Source organism: Macrobrachium rosenbergii, chromosome 12 (assembly GCF_040412425.1).
Source record: "Macrobrachium rosenbergii isolate ZJJX-2024 chromosome 12, ASM4041242v1, whole genome shotgun sequence".
Taxonomy (NCBI): Eukaryota; Metazoa; Arthropoda; class Malacostraca; order Decapoda; family Palaemonidae; genus Macrobrachium; species Macrobrachium rosenbergii.
The window spans coordinates 102,826,774-102,845,019 of record NC_089752.1 but is presented as its reverse complement, the minus strand read 5'-3'; the positions used below and the strand labels follow the sequence as shown (position 1 = coordinate 102,845,019).

The following is an 18,246-nucleotide window of genomic DNA, read 5'->3' as shown; positions in this document are numbered from 1 at the left end:
GTGTCACGGATAATGAAAAGAATATCTGAGGGATTAGGGAATAAAGAGGAGGGGGAATGGTTGGGATCAGAGGGTTATAAGAATTTTGGGAAAGGGAGGAAAACCAAAGATATCGGGGAAAAGTGAATCGAGGTAGAGGTGGAAGAAATCCTATAAATAGAGAAGGGAAAGTAACACTGTGCGCAACAAGCAAATCGGAATGGCATTGGGCTAGAGATTGTCCTCAGAATTTTCAAAATAAGAAGAAATCAGAAACTGGAGAAGAAGAAAAAGTTTATATATGAGAGTTCGTAAAATAGAAGAAGAATCTTGGGAAGAGGTTGATGCAATTTTAGACACAGGATGTAAGTCAACAGTTTGTGGGGAATTGTGACTAGCACGCATTGTTATGAGTTTGAATCAGGAAGAGTTGAGGAGAATGAATGATACTAAGAAAGAGTCTAATAAAATATTTAATTTTGGTGAGTCATCATGCAAGCTGAAAGGAGTAACAGAAATACCAGGGATATTGAAAAACAAAAAGTTTTACTTGAAGACAGAAATTTTGCAAGATGATGTACCATGATTAATAGGTAAGAAAACCATGAGTAAAATGGGTATGACTATAAATTTAAAAGAGAATTGTGTTAAAATAGAAGTATTAGGGGAAATGAAGGTAAAGTTAAGAGAAGACAAACAGGGCCACTTAAGAATACCAATTTTGAGGAGGAAGGTAGAAGAATTGTTACTGGAGGGATGGAAGGGAAAGACTCTAAGGGAAATTAAAGGTGCAATAATGAAGTTAGATCTACAATTTGGTCACAGAAGTGGAGATAAAATATGGAAGCTAACAGTGGAGTGATGGTTTGAGAGGGAAAGAAAAAGAGGAAATAAAAAAGTTACTAACAGACTTTATTGCAAGTTGTGAGGCATGTAAAAGATATAAAAGAAACCAGCTAAACCAGTATTGGGATTTTCTTCTTAGAGTAAAACATTTAATGAAGTTGTAGCAATGGATGTGGGAGAGATAGAGGAGAGAAAGTTCTTGGCAATGGTAGATATGGCAAGATGGTTTGAGAGGGAAAGAAAAAGAGGAAATAAAAAAGTTACTAGCAGACTTAATTGCAAGTTGTGAGGTAGGTAAAGATAAAGATAAACCAGAATCAGGCTTTTCTTCTTAAAGAAACCCAGCTAAAACCAGTAGTGAAGGGACTGTTTTAATAATGAGAAAAAACATTTTAATGAAGTTGTATGGCAATGGATGTGGAGTTAGCCAGACAGAATGCTTGAGAAAGTTCTTGAGTCTTTTAATGGTAGATATGGCAAGGGGTTGCTGTTGTTTTTTGTTTTGTCTTTTATGGCTTTTGAATGTAATTTTACAAAGAAAAAGACAAGAAATACCAGAAACTATTACTGAATAAAGACACTTTTTATTTCTTATGTTTTGATACTGTGTGAACAGTTAATAAAATTTACAAAATACAATGATTTTATTTATTAGAAAAATATATAAGAGGAGAATGAAGCCCAAAGGAAATTTTCATTTTCAAAATGAAAAGTGTAAATGGATTGTGATTCTCTTTCCATTGATGTGATTTTTTTTTTTGCAGACCTCAAAGTTTCCCAGGTCTGGGGTGCTGGAATATTAAACCTTTGGTGGGTTAAGAGTAAAACATTTAATGAAGTTGTAGCAATGGATGTGGGACAGACAGAAGAGAGAAAGTTCTTGGTAATGGTAGATATGGGCAATGGTCAGGCTTTTTGGATAAAAGACAAGAAACCAGAAACTATTATAAAGACACTTTTTGATGGGTGGTTTGGTATATTTGGAGCACCTTCTAAAATAATCAGACAAAGGGGGAGAATTTCAAAATGAAAAAGAGGAGGAAAGAAAGATGGAATATTAAAGTATTGGCCACAGCATCTGAATCTCCATGGAGCAATGGATTGTGTGGAAAGACAGTAGGCATAATCAAAGAAAGCTTAAGAAGGATGAATGATGATGAGGAAGTGGATTGGTCCATAGCCTTAAGATGGGTAGTGAGTGCTAGGAACTGATTTCTCCCCTAACCAATTAGTATTTGGGAAAAACCCTTCTTTGCCAAATTTAATGGAAGAAGAAAGTTCAAGTCCTGCAAGCAGAGAGAAAGGTATGGAAGAAACCATAGTAAGGGATACACTGAATGCAATGCATAAGGCCAGAGAAGTGTTTATCAAAAATGAGTCTTGTAATAAAATAAGAATTGCTTTAAACAAAAATGTCAGAGAACATAAATTTGAAGAAGCAGTAGTGGGAGATGAGGTATTCTATAAGAGAGAAAATGAAAATGAATGGAGAGGACCTGCTCAGGTAGTGGGAGTATCGGGTAAAACAGTAGTGGTTAAACATGGGGATTCTCTAAGAGAAGTAGCTAGAATACATGTTACTAGGATTCAAAGACTATCACCAGAAAAAGAAAAGATACCTAAAATAGACAAAACACACACTGTGAAGGATGAATCCTGTGCATCAAAGGAAGGGAATATAGATGGGCAGGAAGGAAAGGAGATGATAATGGGCTGGAGAAGGAATGCAGATATAGAAGAGACTATAGAAAGAGATTTGGCAGAGGAAACACTGGAAGATGAAGGGGAAAGTGAGGTAACAGAAGAAGAAAGTGAGGTAATGGAAGATGAGTTAATAGAAGAGATACCCAAATTCAAAAAGAGAAATAGAGTTACAGCTATAAACAAAAATACAGGACAAGTAGAAGAGTGGACTATATTCAAGTCTTGCAGGAAAAAGATCAAGCAAATCTTGGGCTGATTTGTACAATGTAGAAGACTCACAGTCAGGTGACAAGGGATGGGTTAACTTAAGAGATTATAGTCATGTAGAAAAAATTGAAGATGAAGAAGAGGTTTTGCTAGGATTTGAAAATAGAAGTGTAATTGAAGCTAAAGAAAAAGAACTGCAAAGTTGGAGAGAAAACAAGGTATATGAGGAGGTAAATGACGTTGGACAAAAAGCTATATCTACAAGATGGATAGTAACTGAAAAGGTAAAAGGGGGGGGAAAGGATATGTAAAGCAAGATTGGTAGCAAAAAAGGTTTTGAAAAAGAAATACTGAATGGGAAAAAGATGTTTACAGTAATAAAACAACTGTTAACGTTTTAAAAATTTTGTTTGACAAGTAATAAAACTGAAAGATTGGAATTGTTACACATTAGATGTAAAAACTGTGCATCTACAAGGTGATGAAATACGAGAGGTATATTTAAAAACACCTAATGAAGATGGTTGGAGTGGATTATGGAAATTGAAGAAAACTGTTTAAGGGCTCAAGGATGCAGCAAAGGCATGGTATTGTAAAGTGGTAAAAGTGGTGGAGGAGCTTAAAGGCGAGAGAAGTAGATTAGAACCTAATATATTCTTTTGGAGGAAAGACAATAAACTGAATGGTATTTTATGTACACATGTATATGATTTTTGCTATGGAGAAAGTGAAGGATTTTTAAAGGAAACAATTGGGAAACTGAAAGGGGAATTGCAAGTACAAGAACAAGTAAGTAAGTACGAGAAGAAGAAAGTAAAAGTTTTAAGTATATAGGAGTAACAGTAGAGCATAAGGAAAATGGAATTTGTCTTAATCAGTGGCAGCATATAAATTCTATATGAGAATCAGAAGCTAGAAGACTTACAGGTAATAAGAGTATTAGGACAAAAGGAGTTAACAGAATATAAATCAGTGGTAGGACAGTTGAATTGGGTATTGCTACATACCATGCCAGAAATATTATATGATGTTAGGGAATTAAGTAAAGCTTTTAAAGAAGGAATGACTCAAGATATGAAAAAGCTGATTAAAATAGTGAGAAAAACTAAGAGCATAATTGGAAAAGTGATAATAAGTGAGTTAGAAGAAGAAAGGATTTATTGGGAAGCCTATGCAGATGCTTCATTTGGGAATATTAAAGATGGTCATACACAATTAGATTATGTGATATCTTTGACAGATGGTAAGAGAAGTCCCATATGGTGGAAATCCAGAAAATACAAAAGAGTAGCAAAGTCCACCATTGAAGCAGAAGCTCTGAGTGTGGGGGAGGCCAAGAAGGACTGATATATTTCAAACATTTGTGGGAAGAGATAGTAGGAGGGAGAAAATTAGAAGCATTGGTTAAAACTGATAGTAAAACCCTAATGAGTGCAATAACATCATGTACTAGAGTAAGTAGTAAGAGATTAAAAATTAATATTGCAGCAATAAGAGAAACAACAGAATCTGGAGAAATAAAGGAGGTGAGATGGATAAAAGGAAAGCATCAAATAGCTGATGTATTGGCTAAAGCTGGAGTTTCAGGGGAAACTATTAGAAATTACGTAGAGGGTAAAGAACTGGAGAATAAGGGAGATTAGAGGGGATTAGGATAAGAGGAGGTTGGAGGGGAGGGAGAAGGAAATAAGTGTTAGTTTTAGAAGGCTAATCATTATTATTTTATTTTTATTTTCTATATCAGTGAAACGGTATGGGCGTTATGAAATGTATAAAAAGCACGTTTAAACTTATAAGATGTTTTCAGAGCAAATCATTCTTTATGTTTAAAAGCATCTGTTCTTGTTGTGACGTCATAGGAAGTGAAGTGATAGGATGACAAATGGTGGGAGGGAGCAAAATGCAAACAAATGTAAGCAGGAGTGCTGAAAAGAGCGTGGTGCGGTAGATGGTTAGGTTGTTAATTTTGGGTTGTACGTCTATTTTGGGTTTTTTGTAGTCGTAAGCTTGATTATCTTAAAAAAGAAGAACATTGTGAACAGGTGGGTGGATTGCATAATTGTAGCATTTTTGGACAGGTTAGGCTAGAAAAACTTTCATACTGCACTGGTATACAACACACAAGTTACTATAGCCCGTTAGCTCATCTCCAATATTCTGCAGAATCTTTGTGACTAGGCTACACATATCTGATTTTATGATGCTCTTGTTTATTTACTATTTATAAATAAAATTCATAGACTTCATCCAGGGGTCATATGCAATAATTATAAGTACAGTACTGTTTAGCAAAAAAATAACCTTCCTCTGGGGTTTGGGCAGGCCTATAAAAACCTTATCTTCGGCCTCTTGAACACATTGTAAATGTCAATGACTTATTTTAGGAGAAAAATGTGCCTTTGACACAAAAAATTTGGTACATTAATAAATTACAGTAGAAGCATAGATTATTTGTCAAACATCCAAGATTCAGCAATGTGTGACAAATTCTACGATAGGATATTAATTCAATGAAGCATATTTTGGAATAAAGTCCACCACATTCCAACTTGATTTAATACATTTTCATTTGTCATTGTCAGCTTCATTACTGTATTCCATAACACCTGCCATGTGCCAAGATGAGGGGTCACCGAGATAGCAGAAAAAAAGGATTTTGACAAAGGAAAAATCTATTTCTGGAGAGGGGCCCGTGTCACCTGGGTGAAATAGTCCATTCAGCACTTATTTCTAGGTAATTCCGTTTGCTAGATACCAGAGAAAGCTAAATGAAATGCTGGAGTTACTACCCCCAGAGTGAGCTCCACTAGATGGAGTCGTGTATGGAAAAGGGTGAACTACAAAACACGGAACCTTATCCTATAGAGATTCCCAATGTCAAAAGTCCCAACGAGAGAGGTGCCGATACAAGCCCATGCACTACTCATGGACTGTATACAAGGCAACACTAGCCGCATTCCATGTTAGCACCCACCTCACTAGAATGAAGTTTATCAAGGAGGGAGAGAATGAAAAACAGGGGTGGGTCACCGGGTGACACGGGCCCCTCTCCAGAAATAGATTTTTCCTTTGTCAAAATCCTTTTTCTGGATCGGGTCCCGTGTCACCAGGTGAAATAGTAACAGAGAAATAAACATCATTCTTATGCTATTAAAGACTTAAATAGAAACGTTGAAAACTAGGAGAATTCTACCCTGAACATAAGTAAGGTCCTCTAAGTTCATGTAATGAAAATAATGTAAGTGGTCACCGTCTAAGATCATGAGCTTAGAACAGCACCTGAATAGGCTTGTATTAAGAAAATACTTCCTGCCTAATAGCAGACCCAATGACAGTGCCCCCCTTTTTTTAAAGGAGAGGACCTGACAAAATTGCGAGGTCCTGTCTAAAAAGCCTGCAAGAAGAAAAAAACTGACACAGAAACAGACCTTGTAAAAGGGGAGTACTTTCCAAGGTGACCACTGAAAATGAGGACCTTCAATTGTAGATAGAAAGTTAGGGTGAGGAATTCACAACACTACCCCTGATGAGGGGAAACCAAAACTGATTGGTTCCACCAGACAAACCAAACTGATTGGTTCCACAGACAGGGCAGACAGTACAGGAAAACTAACACTAGAAGCTAAGCTGATTAAAAATTTTTGGGACTTCCTTAACAAGGAAAGATAAGAACAAGATGATTGTTGGTTACCGAAGCTAACTCCGATACATTACTCAAAGACCAGGAAACCGAATGTGGACGGAGTACTGTTCTTAGACGAACACAGACCTTAGGGATGAAAGTTAAGGGCCTGTGAGTCTGGTTCCAACAAAACACTTTGCTCGAGGCCAATGCGGCCGCATCAGTACTGTAGCTTCGGAAAACTATGTGAAGAGTGCTAGTTACTTAACTGCAGAACCATACTGCAGTAGAGTAGGATCCCTTAACTGATTTCAGGAAAAACAGAAATAACAGGACCAATATCAGTTTCCTCCTAAACTGTAAGATTCACAAAGACCACAAAGCCAGGACATCAGAGTTTGAGTGGGCTGACGAGGCTGAGTTTATACCAGACGGGACAGCTTGATAGTTTGTGGCTGAATTGGGTTGCAAACTGACCTACTTCCAGGCCCAGGAAAAGGTCACAAGACTACCTGAATGACGCTCCGCCTAAGGACTATTCCGACACCAGGGGAGGCCCTGGATAGGGAAAAGCAGTGACCTTTTGGACCCCCTACGAGAAGGGTGGTAGACAGAAGCACCTGCGTCTGTTGGTTATGGAGAAGAATGAACCATAACCTGAACGAAGCAATTCGAGTCCAAAACCACTTGTTTACGCAGCGCACTATTGCTGTTTTGTTCAGAACCAGCCTAAAAGGAAACCTCTTGGGGAAGAAGTTTCCAAGAACAGGAAGACTGTCACCGCCCTCCAAAGCGTTGATATGGAACTGCCGAACGTGACCGACTAAGTACCATGTACTTCATTGGGCCAAAAAATATCCACCTCACCCGCCCAGAGAGGTGGTGGGTGTGGAATACTGAGGCCGGAGGGGAAAGCTGGAGAGGAACTGACTTTGGTAAGCACTTGACAGTTGTGCAAGGCCGGAGGCCACTATTCAAGCAGGAGGAATCAAGGAGACACGCCCCTGACTCCACCATACCCCGGTCATAAACTCCAGCTTTGACTTCAGAAGGAGAACCGTCACTAAAGCAAACTGGAGAAAACCCAGGACCTTTTCTTGGGCACGGGAGAGGTATGCTTGAGATGATGAAATGATAAGATGCCCTTGTTATCTCTTTCCACTTCCACTGGATTCATAACTACGGAAGGTTACCCTCCTGAATCAGGTGGGATTCCTTCCTGGTTACTTAGAAGCCCAAAGACTCTAGAAACCGATTATAATGACCGGCGCCCTCAGGCAATTCCCGACGCTGGGTGCCCAAATGAGCCAGGCAACTAGATATGCAGCTAGCATAGCCTCCTAATACCGGAGCTGTTGAACTACGGTATTGTTCAAACTGGCAAAGACTCTGGAGCCGTATTGAGGAGGGCATGAACCTGAAGGGGCACGCCTGCTCTCGAGTCTGAATCCCAAGAAGGGATAGGACCTTTCTGCAACCAAGATGTGAAAGGAAGCATCGGAAAGGTCTATAGAGGTGGTTACGGCTCCACGGCGCAGTAGGATCCGAACCCACAAGACTGTAAGCAACCGAGACTTGCCGCAAGAATAAGGAAAACAAACGGGACACGCCCGGAAAAATTTTCCAGTGGAAGGGAACTTCCTTGGCAGACTGAAAAAGCCTGACAGGCCATTCGCAAAGACCCCCAGAACTCTGGCCGGAGGTTGACTGAACCTGATTGGGGGGGGGGAACAACAGTCCAGCTCCCCCCCCGGGCCCTGATAACTATACTCTGGGCCCAGGAACTGAAGTTCCAGTGGCCCCGAAAATGGTACAGCCTCCCACCCATATGAGAAATACTACAGGGAGGAGGCTTGATTGCCTCCCGTGAAGCGAATGCCTTCCCAAATTCTCGGAGAGGAGTAGGATGCATCCCTGCTCCTATGATAACCCTGAGGGTCAGAGCCTCTGGCCAAATGTCTAGTGAAAATTCTTTCCTTAGGTTTTGGTATGAAGCAAAGAAAACTCCAGCGGGCACGTGGGGAGGCAGAGACACACGGGCGTTACAAGGGGCTGATGTGTTGGCTGAACCTGCACACATCGAGGTGGAGGCTGGGAGTGAGAGCTGACGGCTGTCTAGGGCAGAGACCTGAAGCGCCTGCACACCGCCTGAGCAGTGGGGCTCTTGAACTACATGAACTTCTTGCCGGACTTGGGACAGGTCCCGGCAAGATCAGACCGTTTCTGCTCGTAGGGTAGACACCCATGAGAACGGAGGCTCTGGGTAACAATAGTAGCCCAAGACGGGCAGTAACAACGCCCACCTGGGAAAAGATTAATTCTCCAGGTGAAACTGTTCATAAGATTCTTCAGCTCAAGGCGGAACAGGCAAGCCTGACTTACACCCTGTTTCAGCTTCCAAAATTGACTCCGAAGCTTAGGGAGCTGTACGCTGAATAAATTAGAAGCGTAGTCCGGGGTTAGAAGATTCACTGTGAATGTATCTGTGATATCTGTCTCCGGAAATGCCTCAGCGATACATTTTCAAAACAAGCCTGTTGATAAGAGGGGCTACATTGGAGCACAAGGGGTAAGAAACAGGGCTCCCAAAGAGAGCACGGTAAGACCCCACAGCTGGCGTGAACTTGAATTTTCCGCCTGCCACTCCGTTAGAGTCCTCAGGAGACGATGTGTCCAGCCCCTGCAGCTGAGGGCTCACTTATGGATCCTGCCAGACAGATGCCATGCTCGTTCTGACAGTCTGGTAAAACCCGGATAAGAGGATACCAGACCGGAAGGGAAGAAATGCCCTTCCACCAACCTCCGTGTGCCCACACCCCGACAGGAGGGTGCCTTCATGCTGGGAAGCATAAAGGAAGGCACCAAGATTCCCCCAGACTGGAGGGGAAAGAGGTGGAGATGTCCGGAACGATAGAATTCCGGAACGGAGCAGGACTTAACAGGTGATCCATTGACAATGAGTCTTGAGATTGATCTCTTGGGATTTAAGCTCCTGGGAAAGGGAAGGCATGGACCATGACGTAGATAGTTAGTTTAATAGGTTGACAATGACCCTCATAACGGAGCTCCTTATAAGGAGACCCGTAAAAGAGTTTTCCAACAAAGGAAGGAGGGGTAACCGCCTTGCTTTGCTTGGGCCGTGTCCCTTTCCAGAAGACGCAGGCCAAACTCGTAGATGGCACCGGATTAGAGATCCGAGACGTCCTTGAGGGGGCCCCGGAGTGGGTCTTCTTGGTTTAAAAAGGGTGGTCTTTTTTTTTTTTTTTTTTTTTACTTCACCTTAGGGACGGTAGACCAGGAACCGTCGAAAAGGGATGAGAAGGTAACGAATCCCCTAAAGGAAAAGTTTGCCTCACCTAATTCCGAGCTAAAGCGGAAAGGTTTGTCTCAATTATTCCCGCACCTACTTATCGCTCCGGGACGATGTTCACAGGTCCGAACGAGACAGAAGGCCGCAACGTCTTCAGAAAACTCTCCGTAAACAATTAACTTGAAGCGAAGAGATTTACGAGACTTCTGCGGCCGCCTCCAGGAGGGGGAAAATTAGGACCCCAGACACCGGAGGAACAACTATCAATAAGTTATATAAGACGGAGTTTGGCGCAGGAAAACCGATGAGGTGTATATGAAACCTACCAATTTACCGAGAATCTCGCCCGGAAACGGAGTTTGCGGAGGAAATCGATAGGCGTATATGAAACCTACCGATCCATCGAGAATCTCGCCCGGAGAGAGCCCAAACACCGAAAGATTAACTATTAATAAGCCACAAGAGGCGGAGAACCGATAGGTTTATATGAAACCTACCGAATTAACAAGAATCCCGCCCGGAGACGGAGTTCGAAAGAGCGACTATTAATAAGCCACATGAGGTGGAGCTTGACGGAGGTAAAACCAACAGGTGTATATGAAACCTACGGATTCATCAGGTAGCCTGCTCGGGAGAGCATAGCGTACAACGCCACCTGCCGGGTGCCAAACGACTAATAATAAGCCAAAGGAGGCGGCGTTTGGCGGCGATAAAACCGACTGGTGTAAATAAAACCTACGGATTCATCAAGTAGCCTGCTCGGAGAGAGCATAGCGTACTTAACAACCTTCCGAGTCAAGAATAAGTCACATGAGGCGGAGTTTGGCGGAGACGAAACCGACAGGTATATATAAAACCTACGGGTTCATCAAGAAGCCTGCTCGAGGAGAGCATAGCGTACTTCATAACCTTCCGTGCCAAACTATAAATCCAAAACAGACTGCGCACCGGAATGGGAGCTATAGACTCGTGACCGCTGGTTTGTTGTAGGATAGCGGAGCATTCCTGCACTTGACAAAACCAGCCGAAAACGTATGAGAAAAGGGCATGCTGGAACGGATGCCGGAGCAGAGTACCGTAGCAGCTATAGCCTAGTCAGACCAGGAAAACCCCGGAGAAAACGGAGAGAAAACCGGGCTAACAGGACAAAACTCATAGACATAAAAACAGAGTCAACGGAACATTAAGCGATTATGTCTGAACAAAATGTGGAAGGTTATGAACTGTTCGAAGTGGGCGCACTCCGAGCCAGAGAGGAAAACCCCCGGAGGAGGATATCCTGAACGAAGTGATAGCGGTGGGGGGAATAAACGCCGACCGCTAAACACTAAAACCGCCGTAGCAGTAAGCAAGAGAGCGCCCAACAAGATAACGAAACACCGAACAGGTAGTAGCAAAAAGGAGGGGGAACGCCGAAAGTAAATAAAGCAGAAGACAGTTAGGTGGAGAACGCTAACTGGCCTCGTATGAGATCCCAACAGTGAGGTGCGAACATGTAGGAAGCACCAATAAGGGGGAAATAGTCAACGTAAAAGGAAGGGGGAAGGATAGGCCAGGAGGTTGATAACCCAAAGCAGCGACCAGGGGTGGGACAGCACTCCCGGCGCCCAGAGATTCTCATAGATCCTCGCTATGTAAGCTGTGTTTGCACGACAAGAGCGAGAAAAAGAGAGGAAGGGCAAAACCTCTACGGCCAGGAGAGCAAAGAAAGATAAAAGGAGTGTGAACAGGAGTGGGGAGAGCACTCCTGGTCACCTCCAGGTCCAGGTGGAGTGCCAACTCAGACACACCGAAGGACAATCAATCAATGCAGAGGGGAGAGGATTTAGGCTACGACATAAAATAAGGATAATTGCTCTCAAGCCTTGGAAAGTTAACAAACTTTGAAAACAAACCAAGGGGAGAGAGAGAGCAAAGGATAAAAGGGAGAGAAGGGGACTCAAACCACAAAATAACATATATATAGTCGGTAAAAGAAATGTGAACAGGAGTGGGAGAGCACTCCCGGTCACCATTGGTAAGCAACCCAAAGAAGGATTGAACTAAGATAGGCTACTGCAGGTAAACCCTCGCTATTCCAGCTTAACTTATTAGGAACATTAGCCTAAGTGAAAAGCCGAAACAGGGAGAGGGTGGACGTTGAAGGCAATATATCCAAGTCAAAACCAAACAAAGGGAAGCACCAGACATAAAACACACATGTACAGAACGAGATCACCGACATGAAACTCATACGTACAGATCGAGATCGTCCCCTCCTTAATTTTTCCCGAAGGAAAAAGTGTTACAGCCAACCCCTAGGCTAACCTAACTGAGGTGATGTAAAGGAAGGAAGCCTAGGAGAGGGGTAATGCTAACCAATAACTCAAAAAAATCATAATAAAACAAAAATTGTCTATAAGGTACATGTAGGAGGATAGGCAGGCCCAACACAACATGGACGTGAAGGGACATGACCGATCTCCAGTTAAAAGAAAGTATCCCAAAATTAACAAAATTCAAAAGCATCCAAGCACAAGGTCAAAAATTAAATGTAACAATGAAAATCATGTTCCCATACACTTAGAGAAGTGAGTCTAAAAACAAGACAAAATAAAGCCAAAATAAGAAAAGCGAATAGGCCTGAGAGGGGAACCCGTAGCCTAAACAACAAGACAGCACTTGACCAGGAAGGGAACACAAAATTCACAAAATAAACAAAATCATGAAAACAAAGTAAAAACCATAACAGTACCAATGAAAATAAGATCCCCAAAGGCTAAGAGAAGTGAGTGACAAAAATAAAGCATAATAAGGCCATGATAATGCGAATGGGCTCGAGGGGAAGCTAAAGTAGCCCAAACGCTCAACAACATTTCTCGTAATGAAGCCACGATAAAAAGCGAATGGGCCCGAGGGGTAGCTCGTAGCCTAAACGCTAAACATCACTCCCGTAATGAAGCCATGATAAAAGGCGAATGGGCCCAAGTGGGTAGCTCAGTAGCCTAAACGCTAAACATCACTTCCGTAATAAAAATCACTCTCGTAATGAAGCCATGATAAAAGCGAATGGGCCCGAGGGTAGCTCGTGAGCCTAAACGCTAAACAGCACTTCTCGTAGTAAATGGGTACAGAACAAACAAAAATTAATCAAACCCACTAAAGTTAGGGATCATTACTGGTAAAACATCCCAAATAAAAGGGATACAAATAAAAAACACAAAACAAAAATGCCGATCCAAGACCAAGAGAGGTCAGAGATGACGTGAGAGGAGATCGAGACGGGCATTATAAATTCCTTTAATTATTAAACTAAAGGAAAATAAGAAGCCTCAATCGCCTAAAAACAACAAAACACTGGTACTCAAGTAATTGAAGAAGAACCTTGCAGGATGCCATAAAAATCCAAAATAGAGCACAAAATAAGGATCACAACGAAATTACGTGTGAACCAAAAAAACGTGCTAAAATGGAATGCGGCTAGTGTTGCCTTGTATACAGTCCATGAGTAGTGCATGGGCTTGTATCGGCACCTCTCGTTGGGACTTTTGACATTGGGAATCTCTATAGGATAAGGTTCCGTGTTTTTGTAGTTCACCCTTTTCCATACACGACTCCATCTAGTGGAGCTCGCTCTGGGGGTAGTAACTCAGCATTTCATTTAGCTTTCTCTGGTATCTAGCAACGGAATTACCTAGAAATAAGTGCTGAATGGACTATTTCACGGGTGACACGGGACCCGATCCAGAAAAATAAGTGGTACAGACGGTTACACATTCCCTCAGTCAAAGTTAAGTTTACCTTAGTTTTACCAGACCACTGAGCTGATTAACAGCTCTCCTAGGGCTGGCAGGGAATAGAATAGGACAGAAGATAGAATTTATGCCAAAAGCCAAGAGCTGGGATCTATGAGATCATTCAGCTCTGAAACAGAAACTGACAGGAAAAAAAGTTCTGAAAGGTGTAAGAGGAGGAAAGCCTTACAGCTGCACTATTAATCAATTGTTAGGAGAGGGTGGTGAGTAAGGTGGAAGACAGAGAATATGAATGAAGGTACAGTAAAAGAAATGAAAGGGTTGCAGCTAAGGGCCAAAGGGATGCTGCAAAGAACTTTAAGTAAACCCTACCGTGCACCAAATGAAGTGCACAGATGGCACTAACCCCTACTTAGTCCATGCAACTTTCTGTATAAGTGAATGAATTCACTTTTGAATATGGTAAGGCAACCAACCAATCCATTTAGGATACATCATCTAAAACCAATATGGTGTAAATGGCATTTAAGAACTAAAATGTATCAGTAACTTCTACGTTATTACAGAAAACAAGAATTTTTTCTATTTCCCAAACTTCTGAATAATAGTTTTCTAAGGTTTGATGACCTGTGCAACCATAATGCCACTTTTTTCCAAGCATTTACTCAAGAACAGCAATACTTTAATATCTTCACACAGAGACGGAAAAATAAGAGAAAATCTTACCTCTTGAGTACAAAATCGCTTTTTATCTGACATTTTTGAAAAAGCTTTTAACAATGTCTTGTCATCTACGCCTGGATGTTTTATATCATACAATCTTTTCACAGGGGACTGACTCTTTAGCATGCTTGACTTCCTGTGATGTGACATAAGACTTCGTTGTAATGACAAATGCTTTGATAAATCTGGAAAAGTGAAAAAGAAATTTAATACTTGGAATAATTTCTGTCATAATATACAATACTTGGAATCATTTGTCATAATATACAATATTAACTGCTATAATTCCAATATCTCAAAGAAATACTGTTTTAACATTTGACTGAACTTAAAAATCCAGTGTTGCTGGAAGTTTTCCAGGAAAAAATTTCAACTTAAGATCCTTCATTCCTCACTCTAAATTTACTTCTGTGACAAGTTGTTTTGATTTTAAACACAATAGCAGAAATCTTAATCATTGAGGTAAAAGTCATAATATTTCAGTAACCTTGAGATGATCTGATGAGGCTGTTTAAAGTGACAAGAAAGAGACAGAGGTCAAGAACAAAACAAGAAAAGAAAACCTGTTCATTGGCAATAAGAATCATACAAATTAATATGTTATGCAAAGGCAAATGGAGGAGAATAAAGAAAAATGAATGAGTAGAGTGTTAAAGAAAGGAAAAATACAAGCTCACAAACTATATTACATTTATCACTGAAAAACGATCTTGAAGAAGGAACTTTTGTAGTCTTTGTAAGTGTAGAAGTGATGCACTAGGACTAAAAGCGGAAACTGGAATCAATAGAAGCCAGATTATTGGTGTTTCTCTGAATTTCTGAGACATCAATACGTCTTCTTGATATGGCTGGTCGTTTCGTTGGTCCATCTTTGATCTGACTCCTGGGAAATGACCCCAAATATTGAAGATCGTTCTGTAGTCAATAAAAACACAAAATGAAAATTATTATAAAATTAATTACTATTTACTATTTATATATTTACCTACTGTTAAAGTTAGCTTACACCTTCACACTGTTAGGTGTTACTGTCATTTTAAAATAAACAAAGGAAAAATGCTTGGCTGACGCAGCTGGACTGTCTATATTCACCTGTCTCCCACCAGGAGTTGGAATGTTTGTGTTCTTGTTATAATTCTTCATGACCACCCACGAAGATGTGGAGAAGCTGGGTGAGTTTGCAATTTCACAGTAGGTAAGTACCCAAATAATCAATTTTATAAACATTTTCATTATTTGGGATGAATCTTACCTAATGTTAAAGTTAGCTGACAACCACAATAGATGAGGATGGTGGGTTAGCTCAACCAGAGAAATATCAGTTCAGCTAAGCGAACTAAAAGCTATTCAAATACATGGCTATTGTGTGATCCTTCCCTGATAAGTTCTGTTGCCAAATGGTGGATCCACTGCAGGGTGTAAGGTCCTCATAGCGAGACTTGTCGGAAGATCCTTACGAGGGAAAAGTAGTGACTCTATGCCAGAGTTGAATGCCTACAAGCGGCAGTCCAAACTAAATACAACGTACTGTACCTTCAGATATGAAGGATGCGTTCCTATACAGTATACACCAATGTACCTTTATGCTTCCCAAACTTGAGACAGATTTCCTAACAACCTGACGAATGGAAAGGTAGATTACTCTCTTATTTGGTTTAAAAGAAAACTGTCTTCACCGCGATGACAGAACTAAGAGTTTTATGATTCTCATATGAAATTCCAACATCTCACACGTAATGTGAAGCAAAAACAGTGTTACACCTCCACTGAGCTGTGTTGACAACCATCTCTAGCAAAAGATTACAAAAATTAAAAGACATGCTTAACCCTTATTGATGGGCTAAAATATTCATTAAGAACACCCCTAGACCTGGCAAACTTTAAGGTTGGCCAATTTAAAAACAAACACATCAATGCAAAGAGGAAGATGTGCAAATGCACATGGAATAAGAAAAAAAATTCTAAAAAAGTTAAAAGTGAATATTTCCAATCCTGTATGGGGCTTCTTTTCCAAGACACTTACAAAAATAAGCTTATTTTATCAAGTTATACATGTTCTTTCTAATAATTTTTATTTTATTTTGTAAAATTACAATTAAAGCTTTAAAAGATAAGAACTAAAATCAGTAACAATTTCTGAGTATTTTCACAGTAAAATATTTATGAGATGCACTGGGAAGGGGAAATGCAGTACCTTTTAGTGAGTTATAAATGTTGTTTCTAATATTCCTTTGTACTTTAGTTTGCAAAATTACAATTATAGCTGACATGTTATCATAAAATATAAGAACTAAAACAACAGCAATTCCTGGATATATTTATGGGTAAACATCTACAAGATGTCCTGGGATGGGGAGAAGCAGTACATTTCACCAATAAATCTCAAGTCACACTAATCCCCCTCATATCCTGGACTGGGGTGTTGGTGTTGCCATAAGAGTTGCTGTGAGTCATTTCTGGCCAATGCAAGTAATATGAATTTTTTTGTACAAAATTCGTTCAAATATTATGGCACAAAATAACAGTATGTACTCATATGATCCGTATCAAAGAGTTTGATATGCAACTATTGGGGATCAAAAGAGACTATCTGTGTAGTAAGGGTTAAGGATTATAAATTGGAAAATAAGATTTAGGCTGAAGGCCAGGCACTTGGGCCTATGAGGTCATTCAGCGGTGAACATAATGTTGAAGCAATTGTTAGGAGAGTGTTGAAAGTAAGATGGAAGACAGAAAATACGAATGGAAGTTTAGTATAAGCAATAAAAAAAGGTTGCAGCCAGGGGCTGAAGGGATGCTGCAAAGAACCTTAAGCAAAGTCTACAGTATACCTCAGCACTACCCACTATGGGGAAATGCTTAAGGTTTTACTTTCAAAAAGGATAAAATATCAGGATTCAACTCAGTGTGTGTGCTGATTTAATTAAGGGATGTAGAAAAAAGGACATAACATTCTTGGACAGGAGTGTTTGGCCTCCTAACAGAACATAATAAGTTCTTAACTCCTCCTCTTTAAGGTTTAAGTCAATCCAGGTAAATGCTTAGTAGGTCTAATTGGACATAGCAGAGCTTCCTCTTCATTGCCTACCAAAGCAGTTAAATTAGGCATACTAAGAAGGGCTTTTGTTTTGACATCAATTTTAGCCTAAACAAAGGAAAGAAAAGAGACAGGAATCACCTTGAATAAAGCCAACATTACAAGAATGGGCTTGAAGTTCACTAATACATTTTGCCTCAGCAAGAGCTAATAAAAAAAGGTGTCTTCAGGGAAGCTTTATCCAACGGTAATGTCATAAATATGGATTACATCCAAATTTCATCCTATGCAATGGCAGGAAGATTTTGCTTATACAATCTAGGCTTGTAAAAAGACGGTTTTGAGTCTCACACAGTCAGATGATGCATGTGGATGTTTTGATGAAATCTCAAACAAGACTCTGAGAAGATCTTTCCTGAATGGCACAAGGTGAGGAACATTTACTGCCAAGAAAGGTAGCTTAGGAAACCATTCCCTTTGGGGGCCACCAAGGAGCTCACATCATTCTTGTAATCTACAATGCTTGCAACTTGTTGAGTACTTTCCCAAAACTGTATGTGGAACAAAAGCATGAAGATCTAGATTCGACCACTCTTGAAGAAAAGCCTTGACTGCTCATGCCTGAAGATCCTGGTATGGAGAGCAGTAAACCGAGAGTTTGCGTTATGGGCAGTTGTGAACACATCGATGTTCAGGGTTCCCCAAAAAGGTTCCACAACTTCTGACAGACTTGCATATGAAGAAACCAATTCTGATGGAAGAACTTCCCATTACCTGCTAGAGTGGGTCTATGGGATGAATTCTGGTAGGAGAATTATGTTCTTGGACTCTGTCCAAAGCAGAAGTTTCTCTGTTAACATGAACAAATCCCTTGATTTTGTGCTTCCTTATGTAAGGAAGATAGGTTGGTGTTGAGCAGACCATTATTGTCATCTCTGACCAGATGTTTTGTTTGTATGAGACCCTTTCAAACTGTCACAGGCTCTAGATTGTTGATATGCATCTTGCTCTCCAACTACATTCCACCTCCCCACCATTTCAATGTTGCCAGAGTGACTCTCCAACCTGACACTGATGCATCTGA

At 40.6% G+C, this 18,246-nt stretch overlaps 1 protein-coding gene across 6 annotated transcripts in view; it reads right to left on the bottom strand.

Moving 5' to 3' along the window:
* LOC136843799 (sentrin-specific protease 1-like) overlaps positions 1 to 18,246 on the bottom strand; it is a 91,386-nt gene that overhangs the window by 49,830 nt on the left and 23,310 nt on the right. For all 6 annotated transcript variants that reach the window (XM_067112550.1, XM_067112554.1, XM_067112555.1 and 3 more), the window contains 2 exons: positions 14,815 to 15,040; positions 14,129 to 14,310 (listed from right to left, as the gene is read on the bottom strand). In XM_067112550.1, the coding sequence (XP_066968651.1) occupies positions 14,129 to 14,275 (147 nt within the window). In that variant the 5' untranslated portion in view covers positions 14,276 to 14,310; positions 14,815 to 15,040. The remainder of the gene's footprint in view (positions 1 to 14,128; positions 14,311 to 14,814; positions 15,041 to 18,246) is intronic.